The 24,964-nt window shown below is 34.0% G+C and overlaps 2 protein-coding genes across 5 annotated transcripts; one reads left to right on the forward strand and one right to left on the reverse strand.

The window, feature by feature from the left end:
- Positions 1-215: 215 nt before the first annotated feature.
- Positions 216-1,097, reverse strand: LOC127250476 (uncharacterized). Its single transcript, XM_051273780.1, has 2 exons — positions 776-1,097; positions 216-682 (listed from the first exon to the last, which is right to left on the reverse strand). Exons 1-2 carry the CDS (start codon positions 1,095-1,097, stop codon positions 216-218), a joined length of 789 nt encoding a protein of 262 aa, XP_051129737.1.
- A 4,460-nt stretch (positions 1,098-5,557) lies between these two features.
- Positions 5,558-14,575, forward strand: LOC127250278 (uncharacterized). Of its 4 annotated transcripts, none has more exons than XM_051273466.1 (15): positions 5,558-6,487; positions 7,041-7,580; positions 7,679-7,801; positions 7,878-9,821; positions 9,915-10,031; positions 10,124-10,306; positions 10,385-10,447; positions 10,589-10,660; positions 10,753-10,992; positions 11,164-11,283; positions 12,439-12,498; positions 13,440-13,480; positions 13,604-13,681; positions 13,791-13,875; positions 14,411-14,575. In XM_051273466.1, exons 1-15 carry the CDS (start codon positions 5,672-5,674, stop codon positions 14,543-14,545), a joined length of 4,617 nt encoding a protein of 1,538 aa, XP_051129423.1. In that variant the 5' UTR covers positions 5,558-5,671; the 3' UTR covers positions 14,546-14,575. The 4 variants fall into 4 exon arrangements, with proteins under 4 accessions (XP_051129423.1, XP_051129424.1, XP_051129425.1 ...); XM_051273467.1 differs by having other exon boundaries at positions 7,679-7,798; XM_051273468.1 differs by having other exon boundaries at positions 7,679-7,795.
- The last annotated feature ends 10,389 nt before the right edge of the window (positions 14,576-24,964 follow it).

Genomic DNA, 24,964 nt, shown 5'->3' on the forward strand with positions numbered 1-24,964 from the left:
TTGTTTTTCAGAATGTTGTGAGTCGTAGCACTGTCGATAAGGCAGATGTTGTCATCGGCTCCAAAATATTTAGCATCCATATCTTTGCAAGAAGGTAAAAATAATAAAAGACATGTATTAGTAACATAATCAAAATAGACTTATATTATAAGGGGTAATACAAAAAAGGGGGGCAAAAAGCATCAAAATGACAAAAGGGATACAACAATATTTTATCATTTAACATCATCAGCTATGTCAAGCAGGTCATCGGCATCCAGGTGCGTGATATTTTCATTCATCACATCGTCAAATGTGATATCGTGGGCAGTGTGATTTGTTTCGGGGGCAGTCCTTCCATGTCTTTCTTTTGAGGCCCGATACAGTTCAGCCAAGTGACTGGCTGTGCGACAAACATGGGCCCAATGGCCTTTGATTCCACACCGGGTGCATTCCTCATCATTATTTTTGTTTCTCCCGGTGTTGATCCTCTGTTGATGTCTGTACGGCCTTCTGTCATTATAACGCCGATTTGGCACATATCGGGGCCTGTTTTGATAATGATTATGACTGTATTCGTTTGCCCGGCCCCGTCCACAATTCTGATTTCGATCGCGATCAATTCTTTGATTTATGACCTGCCCACGGCCACGCATCGGATTTTCCGGTTGTATCGCATTTGCCTCTGGAAATGGGTTTGCACCTGTCGGCCGAGATTCGTGATTTTTCAACAGTAATTCATTATTTTGTTCGGCCAGCAAAAGACAGGTGGTCAGCTCAGATTATTTCTGGAAGCCTCTTTCGCGATACTGCTGCTGCAAAACCATGTTAGAGGCATGAAAAGTGGAGAAAGTTTTCTCCATCATATCAGATTCAGATATATTTTCGCCACAGTGGCGCAGCTGTGATGTTATTTTAATCATAGCAGAATTATATTCTTGGACTGTTTTAAAGTCCTGAAGCCGTAGGCTTTGCCATTCGCTTCGTGCCCTTGGCAACAATGTCAGCCTCAAATGATCATATCTTTCTTTCAATCTCTCCCACAATTCGAGTGGGGATTCCAGCGTGACATACTGCATTTTCAGTGCCTCATCGATGTGATGGCACAAAAAGATCATGGCCTTTGCACGATCTTGGCTCGGGGAGTTTTATCCCGGGCAATGGTATTTTTCAAGCCCATTGATGCCAGATGCATTTTAACATCGCGAGCCCATGCCATATAATTTTGGCCAGAAACGAGGAGAGTGAGAATTCCTGTTTGGCAAGGTTAGTCATAATAAACAGATAAAATATGAAATATTACCTTGCGGAAATTAAAATATATAATCGTGTTGATAACGTGTTGTGATATAATTATAGGATTAGCCAATAGAAATATTAATTACGTCTACCGCTAACCACTATTTTATATATTGTATATAATATATATTATATAATATAAAGTATATATATATGTAGTTTGTGTATGTATGTATGATATATATAATATAATATATATGCAATGATAGTATGTATGTATATATATGAATTGCGCAGAATGAAAGAAGCAAGTACGAGGTAATTTAATGCAGCAGACCGGAGGAAATTAAATGCGAAGGAATGTAATTGAAATGTAATCTCTTTCAATTCGTTTCATTCAACATATATTTATAGTTACATGAAACCTCCACACGAAGGAAACCAAAAGCAGCCACAGTACCACATAGTTGCTACGTGTACATTTTGTAACAATTTCATATATACCTCATTATATTTTTGTTCTGTATTTCTCTCGCTGACAAATTATATTTTACATATTTGCAAAAGTTGTTATTTATGTCATTTAGCCGCGCCCGATGTTCACACCACGTGTAGTGACACGCGATCACGCGCGGCTACGCGCGACCAAATGATATGAATAGCGACTTTTGCAAACATATGTTTTTTTTTTTGCCAGCGGGATAAATACAGGACAAAAGTGATAATGAGGTATACATGTGAGATATTTTTTGCAATTTTTCCAAACTAGGGTTTGTTTGCTTAAGAATATTTTCAAATACTATTTTCAATACATATATTTTATCCTCTCACAAAATTCAATATTCAACATAAACTATAGAGTAATTTTTTTATATTACTGAAACGATTTTCTATATCCACATAATTTTTAAATCAAAATACTAAACAAACAAACCCCTAGTATTTCATCAATTAATTTTAACATCGGACAAAAATATATAAATTAAACTATAGTAATATTTGCAATGATAGAAAAAAAATAAAAATTAAAACAACTCCAAATAAAAAGAATTTGCAGTATTTACTTAAAAATATTAAGAGTAAATATGCCATCATTTATATCCATTGTTAGAGAGCGCGGATCTCATGCTGATTCAGTCAAATCAGCATATTTCATAAAGGTAAACAATAAATATTTTTACATAATACAATATATGATAAAATATCATATGATATATTTTATAACATAGCATATGATGTATTATAAATATGTTGCGATATGTATAATATATGTTGATTTTATCTTTATAGTATATTTTAATCCGATCAAATCAGTATCATACATATTGTTTATCTTTATTTGGATACACTAACACCACTAAATACTTCAATTCGAATTTTGGAATGAATAGAGAATTTCTATCTTCCTCTAAGTAATGTTGGTCAGAGATGTCTGACGTATTTTGTATTGAGAATGACCGTATTGAGAATGACCGAAGAACTTCCTTAAACTATAATCACAATTTCACCACGTTTTCCTAACTATTCTTTGTTAGAAATTTTGGGGGAAAAATAATGAAATTGCCTTATTGATCAACAAAATAAGGAGCCTATATATAGGAAATACAAGACAGACTCAATAGACTCAAATCTAAGTAATCTAATCTATGAATATGATCAAATTTAGATATAAATCTACTAAATCTAAATATGAATATCTAAAATATTTCAACATCCCTCCTCAAACTCAAGTGGAATAACAGAAACCAACTTGAGTTTGATGAGAAATTTGAATATAAACGCAAAAAGAAAGCATAAATAAAATTAGCAGTTGACTCTCCATCCACCGGAGCAAAAAACGAGATGACTCTCCACCGGAGTAAAAAACGAGATTACTATCCACCTGAGCCAAAAACGATATGACTCCACCAAAGCCAAAAATGATATGACTCCACTGGAGCCAAAAACGACATCCGGAGCCTAAAACGGCATGATTCCACCAGAGCCGAAAATGATATGACTCCACTGGAACCGAAAACCACATAACTTCACCGGAGGCGAAAACGAGATGGCCAAAAACGACATGACTCCACTGGAGTACAAAACGAGATGACTCCACCGGAGCCTAAAATGAGATGACTCTCCACCAGAGGCGAAAACGAGATGGCCGAAAACGACATTACTCCACTAGAGCAAAAAATGAGATGACTCTCCACTTGAGCCTAAAATGAGATGACTCTCCACCGGAGTCGAAAACGACATGACTCCACCGGAGCCGCCGAAAACTAGATGACTCTCCACCGGAACCGAAAACGAGATGACTCCACCGGAGCCGGAAATGAGATGGAAAACGAGATGACTCCACTTGAGCCGAAAACCACATGACTCCACCGGAGCCAAAAACCACAGGACTCCACCAGAGGCGAAAACGAGATGACTCAACCGGAGCAAAAAACGAGACAAATCGCAAACATCGGACAAATCAGATGGCACGCAGGCAACAGACAAACAGCGGACAGATGACAGATCATAGACAGATTACCGGCAACAAATAAGCAACGAAAGATGGCAGATCGCACGCAAGTAACAAACAAGCAACGACAAATGGAAGATCGCACGCAACAACAGACAGACAACGGACATATGACAAATCGTTTCAGATCACTCGCAGGCAACAGACAGGCAGCGAATATTTCAGATTGCACACAGGCAACAGACAAGCAGCGGATAGATGGCAGATCGAAGATGAGACGAGACAGATTTGCAAAAAGACAACTTGCAAAGGCATGATCTCAAAATCACAAGACCTCCAGGTACAATCCAGGTTGAATGTACCCGGAGGAACGCGGATTGATAGACTATATCTACGGCATGAGAAAAATAGACTCTAATACCATGTTAGAAATTTTGGGGGGAAAATAATGAAATTGTCTTATTGATCAACAAAACAAAGAGCCTATATATAGACAATACAAAACATACTCGATAAACTCAAATTTATGTAATCTAATCTATAAATACGATCAAATCTAGATATAAATTTACTAAATTTAAATTTGAATATCTAAAATATCTCAACATTCTTATATCAGAAAAATATGAACTTTTCTTTTGCTCAGCCCCTTCCAACTCTCTCTAATATGTTTTATATATACATAACATGTATCTATATATTATACGTATATATTATATATGTATATATTTATTTATATATCATATGTATTATATTTATTTATATATCATATATACATATAGTATATATATCACTTTATGTAAAGAATATAGAAAATTTTGACAAGGAGGAGGCCATCGATCAAGAAAATACATATGAGGAGAATGATGGTTATTGAAAAAAAATATAGCATACAGAGTTTCTGTGAAAAAATAATCAAATGGAGAAGAATAGTGAAAATGAAAAAAAAAACTATATAAATAATATAGAAAATAACATATAACTTTTGAATGTTGGTTTTTCTAAAAGAACAAAATATATATTGGTTTTTGTGTGGTACCAACAATTATGTCAAAAATATAAAATATATTATTTTAAGTAGAATACTTGATTTTTGATTTTTTATAATAAGTATTTGAAATTTTTGTTGACTTTTGTAAAAAGTTTTTTTTGTATGTTTATATTTTTTGAGAATCACAATTAAAAATTAATGTTGAAAGAACAAAGTGATTATATACATTTAGGGTGTGTTTGTTTGGGAGATTGAATTTAATTTTCACTATTCATCTCTTTTTTTTTTGTCTCCAAAAATATTAAATCAAACACTTATTTTTCATTTTTTATATTATACTAAAAATCAATTTTACATTCAAAACATTACGTCAACACCTATTTATATCACATCATACAATTATTTAAATTCAAAATTTTTACTATTCAAATCCCAAACAAACACACCCTAGGAGAAAAGAATCTTCACTGCAATCGCTCAAGCAATGAGAAAATAAAAAGAACTTTTGAAATCATTTGGTCATGTACGATAGCAATGAGGTGTTGAGCTAAGTCTTGGCTGAACATTGTATAAACAAAGCTAGAAGTTTGAATGATTTTGTAATTGTGACCTCATGGATTCAACATTTGAGTATGAATTAAATACAAAAGTATATTATGTTTTTAAAAGATTTTATTCAATTTTAACTATTCGAGTTTTTTTTTTCTTAAATAATATATATATATTTATATAAAATATTATTTAAATAAAAAATTTAAACATTTAAACTCAATTAAAAGAAACACATTTAAACTAAATTTGTTGGCTTTTTGGATAGTTTTTTCAAATGCGGTCTCCTTAAAAAAACAAAAAAACAAAAAAATGAAACATTTTAAAAAATAGTAAGATATTAATAACAATGACAAGCTTCCTTGCTTTTCGCTCCCCATTTTCCCCAAATCCAATGATCATCGTCCCCTCCGCGGCCACCACCACCACCTCCCGGCACCGGAAAATAATTTCGTCCTCAGATGGCAACTTCCAGGCAACGCCTTCTCGACCTATTGACGGCCCACATCTCCCTTTACCACTCCCAAACCCCGACCCGGGACCCGAGCCTTAACCCGACCCCGGGGCCCCGACCTGCCGTGCTCCGATGGTTCTCCTCCCTCTCCATTCACCAACGCCGCGCGCACCTTACGGTAGTTGACGCCAGCTTCGTGGCCGTACTCCTCCAGATGAACGAGAAGCTCGCGTCCAACGGCGCCGGCCGCTTCATTGTCCTCCCGGACCTCTCTCAGAGCGACGAATCCACCCTCCCCACGGTGTGCTACCGGAGATCGGAGGGTTTGCTCTCGCGATTCTCGGAGTCCGACCCCGCCGAGCGCGCGATTCGTGAGTCGATGCAGCTGTTCAGCTCGATGGAGGGGGAAAGGGAGAGGGCTCGCGGCGTTGATTCGGTTTGTGTGGGCGAGGGTTTGGTGGAGGACGTGGACAAATTTGTTGAGGTTATGGATAGAATTACGAATGAGGAGTTTCTTAGGGGCGGAGAAGAGGCGGCGATGGCGGCGGAGTGGGCGGAGCTGGGGTGGTTGAAGGCCAAGGGCTATTATAGTTTGGAGGAGTTTATGGTGAATAGATTGGAGATTGCTTTGAGGCTGGCCTGGTTGAGTGGAAACAGTGGGAAGAAAAGAGGGGTGAAGTTGAAGGAAAGGGTGAGTGCCGCCGGCGTGGCTGCAAATTTGTTTTGGAGGAAGAAAGGGTGTGTCGATTGGTGGGAGAAGCTCGATGGTTCGGTGAAGAAGAAGGTGTATTGTACATATTTGGCGAAGGCTGCACGCACATTGGTATTTGCTGTTAATTCTTTGTTTTCACTACTGAATTTCTTTGATTGTGGTTGTTTATGTGTTTCTTGTTATTCCTAATTTATGCTGCCAAGTTGAATCGAATTGAATGGAACATTGGTATTTTGTTGCTATTTCTTTGTTTTCACTACTGGATTCTTTGATTGCGGTTGTTTGTGTTTATTGTTATGCCTAATTTATGCCCGACTAGTTGAATCGAATCAAATGGAATATTGGTGTTTTGTTTCTAATCCTTTGTTTTCACTACTGAATTTCTTTGATTGTGGTTGTTTATATGCCTAATTTATGCCGACAAATTGAATGAAATCAAATGGAACATTGGTATTTTGTTGCTAATTCTTTGTTTTCACTACTGGATTTCTTTGATTGTGGTTGTTTATGTGTTTCTTCTTATGCCTAATTTATGCCGACAAGTTGAATCGAATCAAATGGAATGGGGAAACTACGCTCAGTATAGTGTAATCGTGTCCTGTTGTTTGCTTTCATATGGTAACTCGATAGTATTTTATTGATATCTTGTTATTGCATATCCCAGACGGCTGATATGGTGGGGAAGCCTGAAGCTTTTGGGTTGGATGATAGGATTTGGTGGTCTGATGGTCGAGATAAACGTCTACCATTATGTGATTCTTCTATATTGGGTAGGCGAGATACTGGAACATTTAAAGGAATTGGATTAAAAATTGGAAGGAAAGCCAACACTGGCCAAGTTTCAGGAAGTGAATCTCCATTAGATTGTATTTTCAGTAGTTTGTATATACTTCAGGTTATCTCGACTCTGCTTTCAACTGCACAGTTTGGTCAATGTGATATAGAGGGGCTCTTTTTCAGCTCTCTTGATACTGTAAATAGCATTTCCGATGTTGTTTTAAGAAAATTGCGGGAGTTCCTCATGGTTATTTCGCTTGATTGCACAAAGTCTGAGTTATTGGGGGAGGGAGGCACAAACCCTCTTAAGAAGCCTGTAAATGAGAAACATGCTACTGGTAACCGTAAGAAAAAGGGAAAGAACAAAAAATCGAATTCCATTCCAAGACCTTGCCCAGATGATTTGAAACCTGCTGTACCTACTAAGGTACATATTTATTTTCAGTATTGATAATGGAATACATTTGAAGATTATACACGACTTCTTGTATTGTGAGTATTCAACTAATCTCATCGATATTTCAGGGGAAAGAGGATGAAACCCCGTCTATCAGAAAGAATGATAGTAGACAGTCCAACATCTTTGAATCTCAGGTTCCAAAGAAGGATCTTGCTCATGGGAATTTGTTATTAGCTGATCCAGTGGTGGTGATTGCTTTTGCTTTTATTTAGAAGTTAATAACTGTGAATCTGCTATAGGTTCTAACTGATTGATCATGACCAGGAATCTGTTAAAGGAGTGAATAATGGAAAAATTCGAGGTGCACCACGGAAGAGTAGGAAAGAAAGAAAAAAGCATAAAAGCTCAGTTTGCAATGGTTCAGAGGTTAATGGCTGTCAATCAAGGTGCTGCACTGGAAATGGCTCTGCCTCTTCTGGTTCTCAATACAAATCCACCATGTCTGATTGCTCTTCTTCAAATCCAACTTTTGATAATTTTTCTGGAACAGCTGCAACTCAAATTGACAGGCAAAATGCCGATCCAACTTTTGCCACTAATATCTTTAGCTCAGAGAATGCAGTGCAACAAATAGAAAAGAGTTCCACTAAAACTGATGACCATCTTTATTTGAAGAACCCTTCACAGCATTTGGATAATACATTCCAAGATGGCTCTGAAACTTCTGGGAGTGATTCTTTAAAACGCGAGTATGAAACCAGGGTCAGGGTACTTAATGCCGAGCCTTTGGTTGAAGTTAAGGACTCCAATAGAGAAATTGGCCATGGAAGTCAAGTTTCGGGAAGATCTCCAAAAACTATCAAAGCTGTTGAACCAATTGAAGAAACTTCTCTTGTTAAAGATACCGGAAGTATTAGTGTGCTCAGAGTTGGAACCATAAACTCACCAGCATACCTTTCGTATGAGTGGCCTAATGTTGTTCCCATTCATCCTTCTACCAATATGCATCTCCCTGCTGCCACTGATAGATTACACCTTGATATCGGCTATAACTTGCAAAGTCATTTCCACCATTCCTTTGTTCAACCTTTACAAGTAAGAAATTCTACCATTGAAAATGCATATAATGGAATGTTACCTGCGCCTTTGCCTATGAGTTTAGATTGGCCTCCTACTGTACATGGTGTCAACAGATTAGTGCCTTCAGTTACCTGTAATTATGATTCTGAGTTCATTTCAAGGCGCCAGTCTTCCTTTCAGCAAGGCACAGCACAAAGTGTGCAATCTGGTGCAGCTACTTCTGAGGATGAACACACAATTTCTGGTGAACCGACAGACATGCATGATACAACAAGTTTCCAAGAGCAAATGGATGAGCATGACAAGCACTGGATGTCTGAAGAAGAATTAGAGGTGCATGCAGTTGGTGGAATGGACTATAATCAATACTTTGGTGGAGGTGTAATGTATTGGAATCCTTCTGATCATCCAGGGACAAGCTTCTCTCGCCCCCCTTCTCTTTGTTCAGATGATAGTTCCTGGGCTTGGAGAGAAGCAGATATGAATAGGGCTGTTGATGATATGGTTGCCTTCTCTTCTTCTTACAGTACAAATGGGCTGACTTCTCCATCTACTGCTTCATTTTGCTCTCCGTTTGATCCTTTGGCTCCAGGCACACTTGGTTATGTTGTTCCTGGAAGTGAAATCAGTAGCAAGGTCCTTCATTCGTCCTCAACAATTACTGATCTTGGTGCGGAGGAGAGTGCCTCGGGATCTATATCCAACATATCTTGCGATGGAGAAGTGAAGACTGGAGATGCACTTCCATACCCCATTTTGAGGCCAATAATTATTCCAAATATGTCAAGGGAAAGATCAAAGCGGGGTTATGATCATAAAAGTCCTTGTGTACCTCCAAGTCGACGTGAACATCCTCGGATTAAGAGGCCACCATCTCCAGTAGTCCTCTGTGTTCCAAGTGCTCCTCGCCCACCACCACCATCTCCTGTTGGTGAATCCAGAAAACATAGAGGTTTTCCTACAGTACGATCAGGAAGCTCTAGCCCAAGGCACTGGGGTGTCAAAGGTTGGTTTCATGATGGACTTAACTTTGAAGAAGCTTGCATGCCCATGGAAGGGAATGAAGTAGTTTGGCCGTCCTGGAGGAACAAAAGTCTTTCAGCTCGTCAGTTAACTCAGCCTTTATCAGGAACATTGCTTCAGGATCGTCTTATTGCAATTTCGCAGTTAGCTCGTGACCAGGAACATGTATGTACATCTCTTATGAACAACACTTGGACTACAATGGCAGGCTAATGCACTACTTCCACTTTTTTATTCTAACCTATCTGATTTCTTCAGCCAGATGTTACATTTCCTCTGCAACCTCCCGAGCCGCAAAACTGTATCAAACGCAAGGCCTCTCTGTCACTGATGCATGATATTTTACATGATGAAATTGGCTTTTTCTGCAGTCAGGTATATGAAAATCTGAATGGATATTTTCAAGTTGATATTACTACAGCAATTTTCGACAAGTTACTGAGGTTTGTAATATTGTAATACTTAAGGTTGCTGCTGAGAACTTGATTAGGAAGCCTTACATTAATTGGGCTGTTAAACGTGTTGCGCGATCCCTCCAAGTTTTGTGGCCTCGGTCTAGAACAAATGTTTATGGCTCTAATGCAACTGGTTTGTCTCTGCCATCTAGTGATGTGGACCTTGTTGTTTCTCTTCCTCCTGTGAGGAATTTGGTGAGCATAAAATAGTGAATTTTTTAGCCTTTTTCAAAGCCTAGAAGAAAACAGGCCTCTAATTCAGTTGCTTTTTAGGAACCCATTAAAGAAGCTGGAATCTTAGAGGGACGCAATGGCATTAAAGAAACATGCCTTCAGGTAGGCAAAATCAGCAGTTTGCTGGTTTATACATTATTGGGGATGTAATTTGTCTGTCTTTGATCATAAAGCTCCACAATTTGCTTACATAGCTTTAAATTATTGTGATTTTTTATTATATAGATTTTTTTCTTGTTGCAGCATGCTGCTAGATATCTTGCAAACCAGGAGTGGGTCAAAAGTGATTCTCTCAAGATTGTGGAAAATACTGCTGTAAGAGAACTAACATTGATATATGTGTGTATATATATAGTTTACATTTTAGAATTATCTCATCTATCTGCTTCCCCCTTATTTTCTTTTAGATACCCATCATAATGCTTGTGGTGGAAGTACCTCATGACCTCATCTCCCCTCTGTCCAATGATCAAATGCCCAAGGAAGAAACAGATCAGGTTGTTTCAGAAGAATTTGCAGCTAGTTCTGAGTGCAGTACACCAAATTGGAGTAAGACAAGGAATAATATCAATGATGGATTCAAATCCGTTCGTCTCGATATTAGTTTCAAGTCTCCCACACATACTGGACTTCAGACAACTGGTCTGGTAATTCTTTTGACAAACTAGTTTACACTAGTCCAGCGATGTGCTATTCGGTTACTCTGATGTTATACTGATTCTCAAGTCTCCTGTGCGCACCTGAATTATTGAGTGTTTATACTGTGGCTCCACACTGGAGGTTTTATCCTCTCTTTCTGATTTGAAATCTCCTTACAGGTTAAAGACCTTACTGAGCGGTTTCCCGCAGCAACACCTCTTGCTTTAGTGTTGAAACAGTTCTTGGCTGACCGTAGCTTGGACCAGTCATATTCTGGTGGTTTAAGCTCATATTGCCTGGTAAGTTACTGTTGGATGGATTTTGTATAATGGTTGTTTCTTACTCCATTATAATTTATAAGTTGCTCATGTTCTGAAAGCCTTCAATTACTTTATTTGTCGAAGCAAGTTATCCAGGCTATCTATTTTACAGTATAAAACTATCAGAAAACTTGTTGTGTGGCTCAATGTTGTCTAATTTCATTGGCTAAATTGAGTATAGTTGGGGTGATGTCAACTTTAAAGTAGAATGCTCATCGTACCGTGCACTTCACATGTGCAACTTCATCTGACTATCCAACTATGATTCTATTTGCTAAAATTGGAAAGGGAACTGCTTTTGATTTGTCGTTAGAGTTAACCACTTTTTGTCATGCTTGTTAATGGTAGTATTTTCATAAATGGATCTAAACCTTGAACACATCATAATGAAAGTTTCGATATTCCTTATTTGATTTTTTTTACCATGATTGGTTGGGGCTCTGGAAAAATCTCTGGCCTTAAATCATACTCTTGCCAACTTGCAAATAATTAGGCATACTCCTGCTTAATTTTACCTATCCAACTACCATCTGGCATCTGTATTTGTTGCTTGAATTATGTCTGAATGATTATGTTCTTTGTTTCTTGACATCATGTGTCCAACTGTTCTCTGCTGTGTAGCTACTTGACAATGGTCCAAGCAGCTATTTTATCATTTGATACATATTTTTCTTATTTTATCATTTTTCGCAGTAGCCATGTAATTCAAACCTAATTTTATAGAGTAAATTGAAATTAATTATTTCTCTACTGTATACAATTCAAATCTTTGAGTCATCAATTATGTCGTATCATAGTTGCAGTGCTTTTCCCCTTTTAAAAAAATGCCTTATCTTAATTTATTGTCATTGAATTCATTAGGTTGCGTTTCTTCTATCCTGTTGCTAACCAACTGTGAACTTATGTGGTTTACTTAAAATTTTCAAAATTGAACTTGGTTTGGGTGTACATGATTGATTTTGTGGCATTCGTGTGCACGCACGTGTGATATTCATACGTGAGATTATGATACAATGTGTGTGTGTATGTTTAATATATATAAACTAGTCTCTAGATTGTTTTATGCTCAACTGAAAATTTTACCTTTTATTAATAGTATCCTGATCTTGTTTGATTTTTGTTGTCCTTTGGCAGATATTACTGATCACGCGATTTCTGCAACATGAGCATCATCAAGGGCGACCTATCAATCAAGTATTATATGTTGCCCTTTATGCAGTTTGTTCTCCTTTGTATATGCATGTGCCTTTTGTGGTAATTGCATTTTTGCCACGTGCCATGCCTAATCACATCCTAAATTCTTTAATATTTGGTTTATTGTGAATAGATGATCACATCTCCACTAGGAAAATTTTCAAGTACTGGTCTGTGATTCTGGTTTTCCATATATTCTGTGTATCATATTTATATTTTCCATATTTATATTCTTGCGAGTAAATACATGATTCATTTGCTAAGAAGGATTTCTGTGGATCATAACTACTGAAATGCAGGATGATATAAAAAGTTGTATACAGGAAATGTAGTGTTTAAATTTTGTACCTTTTTTTTTTCTCTTTGAAGTCTCTAATACTATTTCAAGTTGCATTGTATACACGTAATTGATCAAGGAGCCCGATTAGCTGAGTAAGGTGGATGGAGAAAGGATTAGTGGCTACCCTTATCCTGTTGCTGTATCTGCTTCATTTTTCTTTTTGCTTTTATTGGGCTTAGATTGTTGTGTGCAATGAGTGCTGTTTCCTCTGAGAATATGCATCCAATTTTACCTGCACGGAGTCATGGACAACAAAGAAGTGTTTTGGCTCACACCTCAGTAGTTCCCATGCTCATAAAATTTCTATATGATCTTCATGCCAATTAACTTTTCCTTGTTCTGCTTGTTTAGACAATAACTATGTTTTGCCAACTCTATTCTTTATATTTCTGTTGTGACTGAATGGAATAGGGTGCAATTTTTCCTTCTAAATGAACATTATGTTTACCATAATAGTGGCAAGCATGCACATACACTCAATGTTGACGTAAACAGAGAATTATTTCAATTTGGATTCTGAGCTTTATCTTATCCTACAATTCTTTGAAAATATTTCTACAAATGGAATTGGGTAATATTTTTTTAACATTGTCTTTTGTAGAACTATGGAAGCCTCCTGATGGACTTTTTCTATTTCTTTGGGTAAGTATATCGACGTACTTTAGAAAGCATATCAATTTATTTTAACAAGATTACCTCTCCACTCTACAATTATTTCATTCCTTTAATCTTCAATTTTTTCCCTTGTGACTGATCGTTGCTTAGGAATGTATTTGATCCACGACAAATGCGTATATCCGTACAGGGAAGTGGTGTATATTTAAACCGTGAACGTGGGTGCAGGTGAATAATAAACTCTCTTGATTTGCATTTCATGACATCCACAGCTCATGCTTATATTTTAGCATCCGCTTTTCATATTTATTAATTTATTGCTTTTTATCTTTTGCAGTATCGATCCACTCTGCATTGATGATCCTCTGTTTTTAACAAATAATGTTGGGAGAAATTGTTTCCGCATTCATCAATGTATCAAGGTCAGGTGGCATTTTTAATTGGATCATTCCCAAAATTGATTTTATTGACAGTAGTCCCCTTTGGTAGTCATAAGAATCTGATTTTAGTATTCCCTACCATTATACATAATTTTCCGTAAACCCTGAACCACCTTGAACAATATTTTTCATGGCGTGCTTTTCCTTTTGAAATTGTCTCTATTCTGAATTAATACTAAAATCTGTTCACTGAATCATTTCATGTAGCTGATGAGTCTCTGCTCATGTCTTTTAAATATGATATTCTTTGTGTTTCCTTAATACCTGTCCAGTGGTTTATTGCATTATGTATATGTTTTATTTATTGTAAAGTTTACTTGTTAACTATCACATCCAGACATGAATCTGTTGTTTTTGCTTTGACAGCCTTTTTTTTTTCCTTTTTAATCTATTTTGTTTATAGCTATGGCTAAACCAACCACATGGAAGCTTTTATTTGTCGATGCTTATTTATTTTTCACAACTGATGTCCTTTTTAGCTGTTTTTTAAGGTTTCATATGCATCTGTCTTGTTCAGGCATTTGCTGATGCTTATGCAATGCTGGAAAATGAGCTCGCAAACTTTGAAAATGATAATTACACCAATGCTAAAGCTACCCGGAAATTACTTCCAATGTTGATTCCGAGCATTGGCCAGCTGGTTGGGTCTTAATGCTGCCACAATGATTTTTCCTTCTCCGAGGTATCTCAGAAGCCTGTCTATTTTCAGCATAAACAACTGGGTGTGTTTGGTTGAGGGTTTGGATTTTTAGGGGGTGTTTGTTTGGGGATTTGGATTTTGAATTGCGATTTGAATAGTAAAAATTTTGAATTGGAATAGTTGTATAATGTGATATAAATAGGTGTTTGATTTGATGTTTTTAAGAAATTTTTTTTTGAGGAATATTAGATTTTGGGGAAAATCTTGTAAACGAATGCACCCTAAGTTTATGTTTTGAATAGTAAAAAATTTGAATTTGAATAGTTGTATGATGATATAAATAGGTGTTGGTAAAATTAGTTTTAGTATAATATAAAAAATAAAGAATAGACATTTGATTTGATGTTCTTGGAGTGAATAAATTTAGTAAATAGTAAATTTTGGGTAAAATCTTTTAACCAAACACACATGTGCTCCCCATTTTAAACACCTGAAGAGAAGAAAAAAATAGCGGTGGATAGTCACAATCCTTTCTTCCCTTCATTGTTAAAATTCTTGCATCAGCTGAACAGAGTTCAATCATATGAAAAACTAATCACCGGAAATAAACAAATAAATTAAAATGAATGACAGTTTGTTTGCCTTTTAGTGAGATAAGCACATTGTTTGAATATTGTTCATGCTATTTGATATTGTTTCTAATTTTCTATTTTAATATATAAAACATTTATATTTCAAGTAATGTTTATTACGAGTAGCCAGAGCTATTGATGAAGGACCCTTGTGTAAACATGTGATTTGAGTGCAAAAACGTTTGTCATACTCATTTCTTGTGGTAAACATGCTCTAGGGTACGGAAAATAATGCTCTCTAGGGTCTATATATATTTTCTGCAGTAGTATGTTACTATATAAATAATCGAATGAAATGGAAGGAGGCAACAAGTGAGTCATTAGTGTGAAATAGTTACTCTAGTATTCAAATGAATTGATTAATGTTGTTGGATATGAAGATTTACTACATCAAATATCTCATTTTTCTTTTTGACTTCATTCTTTGTCAGAACACATTCAGAGGTTACAGCTGTGTGTCGATTTTCTTGCCTCAATGGGCGAGATTCTAAGCACAAGAAATGGACTAAACCTACTAGACGGCCTGGACCATCCGATGCTTTCTAGCTTGCCCAGATTGGTACTGCAGTCTGTGTCGAAGAAATTGTTCTGCCAATCGAGCATCCTTTCAGCAAGTCCCACGCCGAACTTCCGCTCTGCCAAGGATCAGTAGCCGGTACAGTAGTATTCTCTGCCCCATTTTTAAGCTTCACTCAATCATTTATAAATTTCAGTTTAGGGCCAAACCCTTGCCTCAAATTATAATTTCTAAAATTATAAAATAAAAAACTAAAGCAAGCCTATATCAACTCTTCTTGGTCATGCCTCAATACAGACATATCTACAACCTTCATCATAGATTCTGAAGTATTTCTGCTTTACCTTTTTCTGTTCTTGCAGATTGCAGCGGACAGAATTGATGCTCGGTCACTTGGCAGCCCCACACTGCTGCATGTGGGCGACTGAAGGCATCGAGGGTTGATGAAGCTGCCAGGACCATATTCAGGTCACTCAATCTTAAACCAATATTGAGCATTTGTGGGATTTTTTCTATGTGGTTTTTAAAAATGTGGTTAGAGGGTGCTTTGGGTGGGGAGGTTCCTCGGCATCTGTTTGCCCGACAAGAAGATCACGGATATATGTTATATTTACTTGTGAGTGCCATGCCATGCCATGCCGGTCTCGGCTCAAAGGGAATAGTGGTTGTGTTCATACCTCTCGAGTTTTAGGAAAGCTTTATTTAGAAGGGAGATTATTATGTCTTGATACCTATTTTCTTTTTTCGATAGGAGACACTACAAAAACTCAAAAATTACGTGTGCTTTAGATGATGGAATGAGATATCCCTCTTCTTGTGTTTACATGCTTTTGACAGGATGAATGTTTTACTTCCATGGATGTAATAAGATTTTGCTTTATCATGTGTTTGACTTGACTCTGATGAAATACTATGATTGTTTAGTATAGAAATATATTCCCCAAGTCCGCCATGTTTGCGCTCGTCTTGATACTAATTAGAGTTTGTTTGGTTTTTATTTAAATTGTATCTGTGGTTTGAATTTTGATTTATTATTTTTCGAGAGAAATTAGTAAAATTGTGTATTTTTTTTTTATTGGTAATAGTGTTAGTTGAATATTGCTAATTTGTCTTTGAGGCCAAGTTAGCATTGTGTTGTATGCCATATAGGTAATTAGCATGAGCATATGTTTATACATATAAGACAACATTTGTGAGTTGTAGTATAGTCTCTCTGTCCCTTAATAATCTATCTATTTTTTTTTTATTTTGGTCTATCAATTACAATTTATAATATATTATACAAATATTATTATATTTATATTATATAATACTAATAAGGTTATTTTAATCGTTTTTATTTTATTTATATCACATTTCAATATAATATTAATATTTTTAAAACTCTCTCTGGAAAAAATAAACAGATACATAGATAAGGGACGGAGTGAGTAATATATTGTACTATCAATATGCTAATATATGTATAAATATATTTGGTTAAATCAACATTATGCTGACTTAATCGGATTATCGGTTGATCTATGTGATGTTTTGAAACATAAATCAAACGCATACTAGTGTGTTTGTTCGGGTGATTGAATTTTAAATCCACTATTCATCTCATTTTTTTGACCAAAAAACATCAAATCAAATACTTATTTTTTTATTTTTTATATTATACTAAAAATCAATTTTACATTCAAAAAATCACATCAACACCTATTTATATCACATTATACAACTATTCAAATTCAAAATTTTACTATTCAAATCCCAACTCAAAATTCAAACCCCAGACAAACACACCCAATATTTAATGTAAAAGTTATATAGAAGGATTTTAGAAAATTAATTAGAGTAAATGTTTAGTTAATAGTGTGTGTGAAGTAATTAAGTAATGATACTATAATAATAAAATGGAAAAAAATCAATTTTGGTTCCAATGTAATCAAATTTTATCAATTTTGGTCTCAACGTATAAAAACTCATTAATTTTAGTCACATTATAAACAATTTCAATCAATTTTGGTTTCAATATAAAAACTCATCAATTTTAGTCGTATTATAAACAATTTCAATCAATTTTGGTCTCATTCTAAACAATTTCAATCAATTTTGATTCTATTATAAACAATTTTAAGAAATTTTGGTCACTCACGGAAATTGCTGACGTGGATGTAACGGAGTTGATGTAGCTGCTGACTTGGAAACTATACGATCATGTACAATTATACACAGCTATGTATATTTTAGTGTACAATTATACATGATCATGTTCTTATACGGCCATGTATAATTCTACATGACCGTGTAACTTTCTGTTTTGGTCTAAAAATTTATTTTTTTATATTTTTTTTAAAAATATTTTAAATTTAGAATAGTTGATATTGTTAAAAAAAAAAAAAAAAAAAAAAAAAGAAGATACTAATCCTAATATAATTAAAATGTATCAATTTTATTTCAACTCTTTTGAAAGATTTGGTGTAAAATTCTATTATTTACCAAAAACATTTCTTTCTAAAAATATTCAATTACACAACTATTTTTTATTTTTGTATAGTATAGTATTAAAAATTAATCTTATATTTCAATACAATTATATATGTCTACGTTGAAATTGTATTGAAATGTAAAATAAATTTTTAATATAATATAATAAAATAAAAAAAATAGTTGTGTAATTGGATGTTTGTAAGAGGAAAAATTTTGATGAATATTTTAGACAAAATCTTTCAAATGAGTTAGAACTAAAATTGATACATTTTAATTATATTAAGATTAGTATTAATTTTTGTCATTTTAACTGTATCAACTATTCTAAATTTAAATTATTTTTTAAAAAAATATAAAAATAAAATAAAATTTTAGATTATACATGGTTGTGTACGAACATGATAATGTATAATTGTACACTGAAATATACATGATCGTGTGACAATATGGTCGTGTATAATTGTACATGGCCATGTAGTTTCCAGGTCAGCTGTTACATGAACTCCGTTACGTCCACGTCAGAAAATTTACGTTAGTTTTTTAACGGTAGTACCAAAATTTATTGAAATTGTTTATAATGAGATCAAAATTGATTGAAATTTTTTATAATGAGACTAAAATTGATGAGTTTTTTATATTGAGACTAAAATTGATTTTTTCTCATTTTAATTATATTAGGATTACTATAGATCTTTTCAATTTTGACTATATCAACTATTCTAAATTCAAAGTATATTTTTTTAAAAATATATATATAACAAAAAAATAAAATTTTAGATCAAAACAGAAATGTACATGACAATGTAAAATTATACATGACCGTGTATAATTGTACACTGAAATATACATGGCTGTGTGACAACATGGCCGTATATAATTGTACATGGCAGTGTAGTTTCCAGATCAGCTGCCACATCAACTCCGTTACGTCCACGTCAACAATTTCCGTTAGTTTCAGTGGGATCAAAATTGATTGAAATTGTTTATAATTAGACTAACATTGATGAGTTTTTTTATATTATGACCAAAATTGATAAATTTTGATTATATTTGGACCAAAATTGATTTTAATTATATTTGGACCAAAATTGATCAGGGTAAATATATTTCAGTCATTTTTATTCAATATCGTGTCAATTTTAATCTCTTTATTTTTAAAATGATAATTTTGATCTATTTTTCAACAAACTAATTCAATTTTAATTCTTAATTATTGTTTCAATAAAAATTAATAAATATAATTATTACTATTGCATAAAAATATAAAAATTTTCATTTAAACAAAATTCGTAACTAACAAAAATACACACAATATTAAAATTCATCATCAAAAGTTATGAGCTTGTTTTTATCACGGAGGTAAGATTTTATTTTCATCCGAATTCATATTCTTATTCATTATTTATATTACTTTATTATTATTATTATTATTATTATTATTATTATTATTATTATTTTCATTGACGTTGGATTTGATCCAATTAGATCCACCACAATATAAGACTCACACACTTAATTATAAAACTCACTTTAAATCCTGGCCCAGACTGCGATCGGCACCCGCCAACCCGTCACCCGCCTGACCTTGAACCGCTTACTCACACCCTTACATGACCCGTGCCCGCGTTCCGTGCCCATGACCCGCTAAGGATCCGCGTCTTTTGCTAGACGCGATCGTGGCCGTCCATTATAGATCTTGATCCTGGCCGTTCGTCCCTACGTACCCTGAGTATATATACATAGAGAGAGATGGTGCAGCTATCATATCTCTTCCTCACACTCTCTCGCTCTAACTTTCTCACTCTCTAGCCTTTCTCTCTCTCGACCTCTCTGTTTACCTTTTCCGGTGACTTTTTCCGGCGGTTCACGGCGGTTCTCGGCAACGCCTTCCTCCTGTAACTTGTGGAGCTCATGTGGCGCGGTGTTTCACCCCCTATTTTGTTGTTCATAGCCGTAAAGGGCTCGTTCAACCTTTAGGCGTTTGTATTTTTATTTGTTTTGCCTTGTATATACTTGAGGTGGTTCATTTTGTGTGAGTCGTGTGGTTTCGGGCCGGTTAAAAGTGTGTAGTCGCTAGTTAGGTGGATTTTGTGTGTCGATTTATTGTTTCGAGTAGTTAGGGGCTAAGCCTAACCAAAACAAGTCTAATATTTCTATTTTAATTCGATTTCATTAATAAAACTTTAGATCTTTTTCGTATATTTCTATAACAAGTGGTATCCGAGCTATTTGGTGTTTTTTGTTTTTCGAAATCGAGTTATTCTTTCTGTTTTGAGGTTTTTTGTTTGTAAGACTTTAGATCTACGAAAGGATCTGGTTGAATCGAACTTTTTTTGGTGTTTCGATTCTTTTCCTAATAGATCTGTTGAATACCGGCCAAAATCTCACTCGATCCGTGCTTTTTAGCCTCAGTCGTGTGCGATTTGTGTTGAACGTGACTTAATCGCTACAAATATGTGTAGTTTGGTTAAGTTTGAGTCTAGATTTGGTTAGTTTGTTACAAAACCATTTTACTTTTAATAAACGAATTTTGTCTTTCAAACCTCCTTTTAATAAAAGGTGTAAATCGGGTAAAATGTCTCTGTTTTGTATAGATCTATTCACTGGGAGTGAAAATCCAAAAAGGCTTTGTAAATCTTAAAAGTTGGTAAATATTTTTTGTGAAGATTTTTATATTTTTTTTCAAACTAAAATCTCGTTTGAGATCTTCAAATCTTTAAGTCTTGTTTTGTTTGTGTTTGCTTTTGAGTCGGCATTGTGTAATATACAATCTGTTTCGGGGATTCTAACAATTTCTTAGAAGAGAAACATTTTTTGTGTTTTTCTTTTTTTTTTTAAACTGTTTTTTTTTTTTTTGGCTAACCCCTACTTTTTTCAAAAGAGTATAGGTTTGTTTTATGTGAATTTCCTACTATTTTGTAGGAATATAATTTTTTTTTGTTGTGCTACAATGGTAACCCCTTAAACTCACATTATTTATTGTTTTTGTGTTTGTTTTAAATTCTGCATTTAATTTTTGCGCTGAAAATAAAATTGTAAAGGCTATTGTGAAACGAAGGTTACTAAACTCCGATCCTCACTTTATGAGTGATTCTCGATTACCTCGGTTGAATACGAGTGTATGCTGTAATAGTTATATATTTTTCTTTGATTGCCTAATTGTTTGCTGTGATTGTCTGATTGTATGCGATAATCTGTGACTGTTTGTTTTCGTGTGATTTGCATGCCATATATAGTATGTTGTTGTGAAAATTTAAATAAATAATTTTCTGAAATTAAAAACAGAATTTGGTTTCAAGATTAAAATCTGTTTTTATTAAACCAGTAAAATGGTTGGTAACTCTAGTTTTAATATTTTACCTTTTGATGGGAAAAAGGATTTTGCAATTTGGAAACAAAAAATGAGAAGCATTTTAGTCACTCAAATAATAATTAGAGCAATTGAGCCGGATCATGTAGCTCAAGTTCCTCTAGAGATGAGGGCTGAGTTAGATGAAATGACTTACTCTATTATAATTCTCAATTTAGCAGATTATGTAATTAGAAAAGCAGGTATACAAGAATCTGTTTTAGAATAAATTGGATGAACTATACACTCAAACTTCACTTCCTAGTAGGTTATATTTGTTAGAAAAAAATTTTAGTTTTAAACTTGATTTGTCAAAATCAATTAATAAAAATCTGGACAGTTTTTCAAAATTAATACAAGATATAAAACTTACTGGTGATAAAAATATTGATGATTATAGTGCCACAGTGTTGTTAAATTCCATACCTAACTCATACATGGATGTGAAATATGCTATTAAATATGGGCGCGATTTTGTGACATTAGATGTAGTCATTAATGGGTTAAAACCTAAAGAATTAGACTTACAAGTTCATAAGTCCAATAAGGGTGAAGTCATGTATACTAGAGGTAGGTCTCCTTTTAAATCAAATAAAAAGGGTAATTTTGGAAATAGTAATAATAGTAATAAAAACCAGAATAATAGAATTAAGTATAGATCTAAAAGTAGAGGAAATAATAGATCTAGAACTCCAAATAAATGGGGGTAAAAAATGTTATAATTGTGGTGATCCTAACCATTTTATACGTGAGTGTCCTAAAAGAAAGAATAATAACACGATAAAAAGTAATAATAATGGTAGCCAACAGCATGTTAATGAGCTAGCCAATATGACATTACTTGATCGAAATTGTGGTGATGTATTTACTGTTATTGTCGACTGTTTGAGTGTGAACAATGTATGTATGAATGAATGGCTTATTCATTCTGGATGCACTTACCATATGACTCCATTAAAATCGATTTTTTTTTAATACAAAACTTTAGAAAATTGCACTGTTTCCATGGCTGATAATAGTGTATCTAATGTGCTTGGAATTGGTAGTGTAAATTTGAAATTTAGTACTGGTTTTGTGCTAAAATTAAATAATGTGAGGCATGTTCCTGGTTTATCAAATAATCTGATTTCTTGTGTTGTTTTATCAGATTTAGAATTAGAGGGAAAATGGGAAAATGATTGTATGAAAATTACTAAGGAATCTTTAGTTGTGTTTAAAGTGGTAAAACGTAATAATTTGTACGTTACTTGTGCTGAACCAATTAATATGCCTGTAAACACAATAAATACTATTAAAGAGAATAGAGATTTGTGGCATAAGAGATTAGGACACTTAAGTAATAAAAGATTAGAAATTTTACATAAAAGTGGATCCTTAGGAAATGTTAAATTTAATCCAGTGTCCTTTTGCGATAATTGTGTGTATGGTAAACACCATAGGGTCCAATTTCTTCATCCCCTAGTGAAAAACGTGAATTATCTAAATCTGTGTTGGATTGTTTACATGTTGATGTGTGGGGCCCAGCTAGTGAGTCCACACATGATGGGTCTAGATATTTTTTATCCATTATTGATGATTTTTCTAGAAAAACATGGGTATTTCTTATGAAGAATAAATATAATGTGTTTGATATTTTCAAAAATTGGAAAATTAAAATTGAAAATCAAACTCGAAAGAAAATTAAATATCTTAGAACTGATAATGGTTTAGAATTTTGCCACTCCTGATTTGATGTTTTTTGTCAAAAAAATGGTATAAATAGACATAAGATTGTCCCCTATACAGCCCAGCAAAATGGGGTGGCTGAGAGAATGAACCGGACTCTCTTGAAGAGAGTTTGAAGCCTTTTAGCTTCATCCGGTTTGTCTAAAAAATTCTGGGGGAAGCTGTTATGACAACAGCTTATATAGTCAATAGATCACCCTCTATTCCTTTGAATGGTGCTTCTCCTGAATTTAAGTGGACTGGTAGGAAAATTGATTTTTCAAATATTCGGGTGTTTGGGTGTTCTGCTTTTATACGTGTTAATAATGACAAATTAGACCCTAGAGCTGAAAATTGTGCTTTATTGGGTTATCCGGAATGAGTTAAAGGTTATAAATTATGGTTAAGATTTAGGCCTTGTTTTAAAACTGTTATTAGTAGAGATGTTGTTTTCAATGAAAATGAGGTGCCTTGTTTAAATATTGAAAAATCTGTTTTGGATAAATGTGAGATTAAGATTGAAAATCTAGATTCTAGTAATATTCCAAATGAGGTGGAGTAAAATATTGCTAGTATAGGTGAGACAGAAAATTTAAAAAATGATGCTGAAATTCGAGTAGGATCTGTTGTGAGAGAGGAAATTGTTATTGAAATTGATAATAACATTTCTGCAAATCAAAATAAATCTGATTTTGATAATAATAATCAACACGAATCTGTTTTTTATAATAACAGTCAAAATGAGTCTGATTTTGATAATAGTAATCAAAATGAGTTAGAAAATTACCAATTGACTATAGATAGGGGTAGAAGAATCCCTAGGTTGCCTACTAGGCTTGGTGATTTTGATTTGTCTTCTTTGGCTTTTAGTGTATTTGAAAATTTAGATGATAATGAACCTAAGACATTTAGGGAGGTCATAAATTTTGAAAATAAAAATCAGTGGCTAAAAGCAATGAAAAAAGAAATTGATTCATTATATGATAATAAAACTTGGTGTTTGGTTCCTAAGCCTCCTAATTGTTCTCTTGTTGATTGTAAATGGATTTATAAAGTTAAACAAGAAGATAGTAGAATTAGGTTTAAGGCTAGATTAGTAGCTAAGGGTTTTACCCAAAATGAATGAATAGATTATAATGAAATTTTTGCCCTTGTTGTCAAATTTACCACTGTTAGAGTCATGTTAGCTCTAGTTGCATTTTATGATTGGGATATCAAATTTGATAATTGTATGAAAAATCTTGATTTTATTAAAAGCAAATTTGATTATTGTTTGTATTTTAAGACTGTTAAAAATCAACCTATTTTTCTTCTCATTTATGTTGATGATATGTTGATCATTAGTCCATGTTTAAAGCTTATTGATCACGTGACTAAGTGTTTATGTGATAATTTTGACATGAAACTATTGGGTAATTCCAATTAGCCATGTGTATCACTAGGGATAGAAAAAAAATCAAGATTGTTTTTCAATCAGTCTACTTATATTTTGAAAATACTTAAGAAATTTTCTATGAGTGATGCTATTAGTTGTTTAAGTAGGTACATGTCAAACCCTGGTTTAGAACATTAGCATGCATTGAAATGAGTCTTTAGATACCTAGTTGGTACAATAAATGTTGGTCTTGTATTTGGAAAACATATTGAAAATATTAAATTAGAGCGTTTTGTGGATTCGAATTATACAAATGATAGGGATAGTAGGAAAAGTACTGCTTCATATGTTCTTACTTTGTGTGAAACTTGTATAAGTT

The sequence above is a fragment of the Andrographis paniculata genome, unplaced genomic scaffold, assembly GCF_009805555.1.
Source record: "Andrographis paniculata isolate CXL003 unplaced genomic scaffold, ASM980555v1 Contig37END, whole genome shotgun sequence".
NCBI lineage: Eukaryota > Viridiplantae > Streptophyta > Magnoliopsida > Lamiales > Acanthaceae > Andrographis > Andrographis paniculata.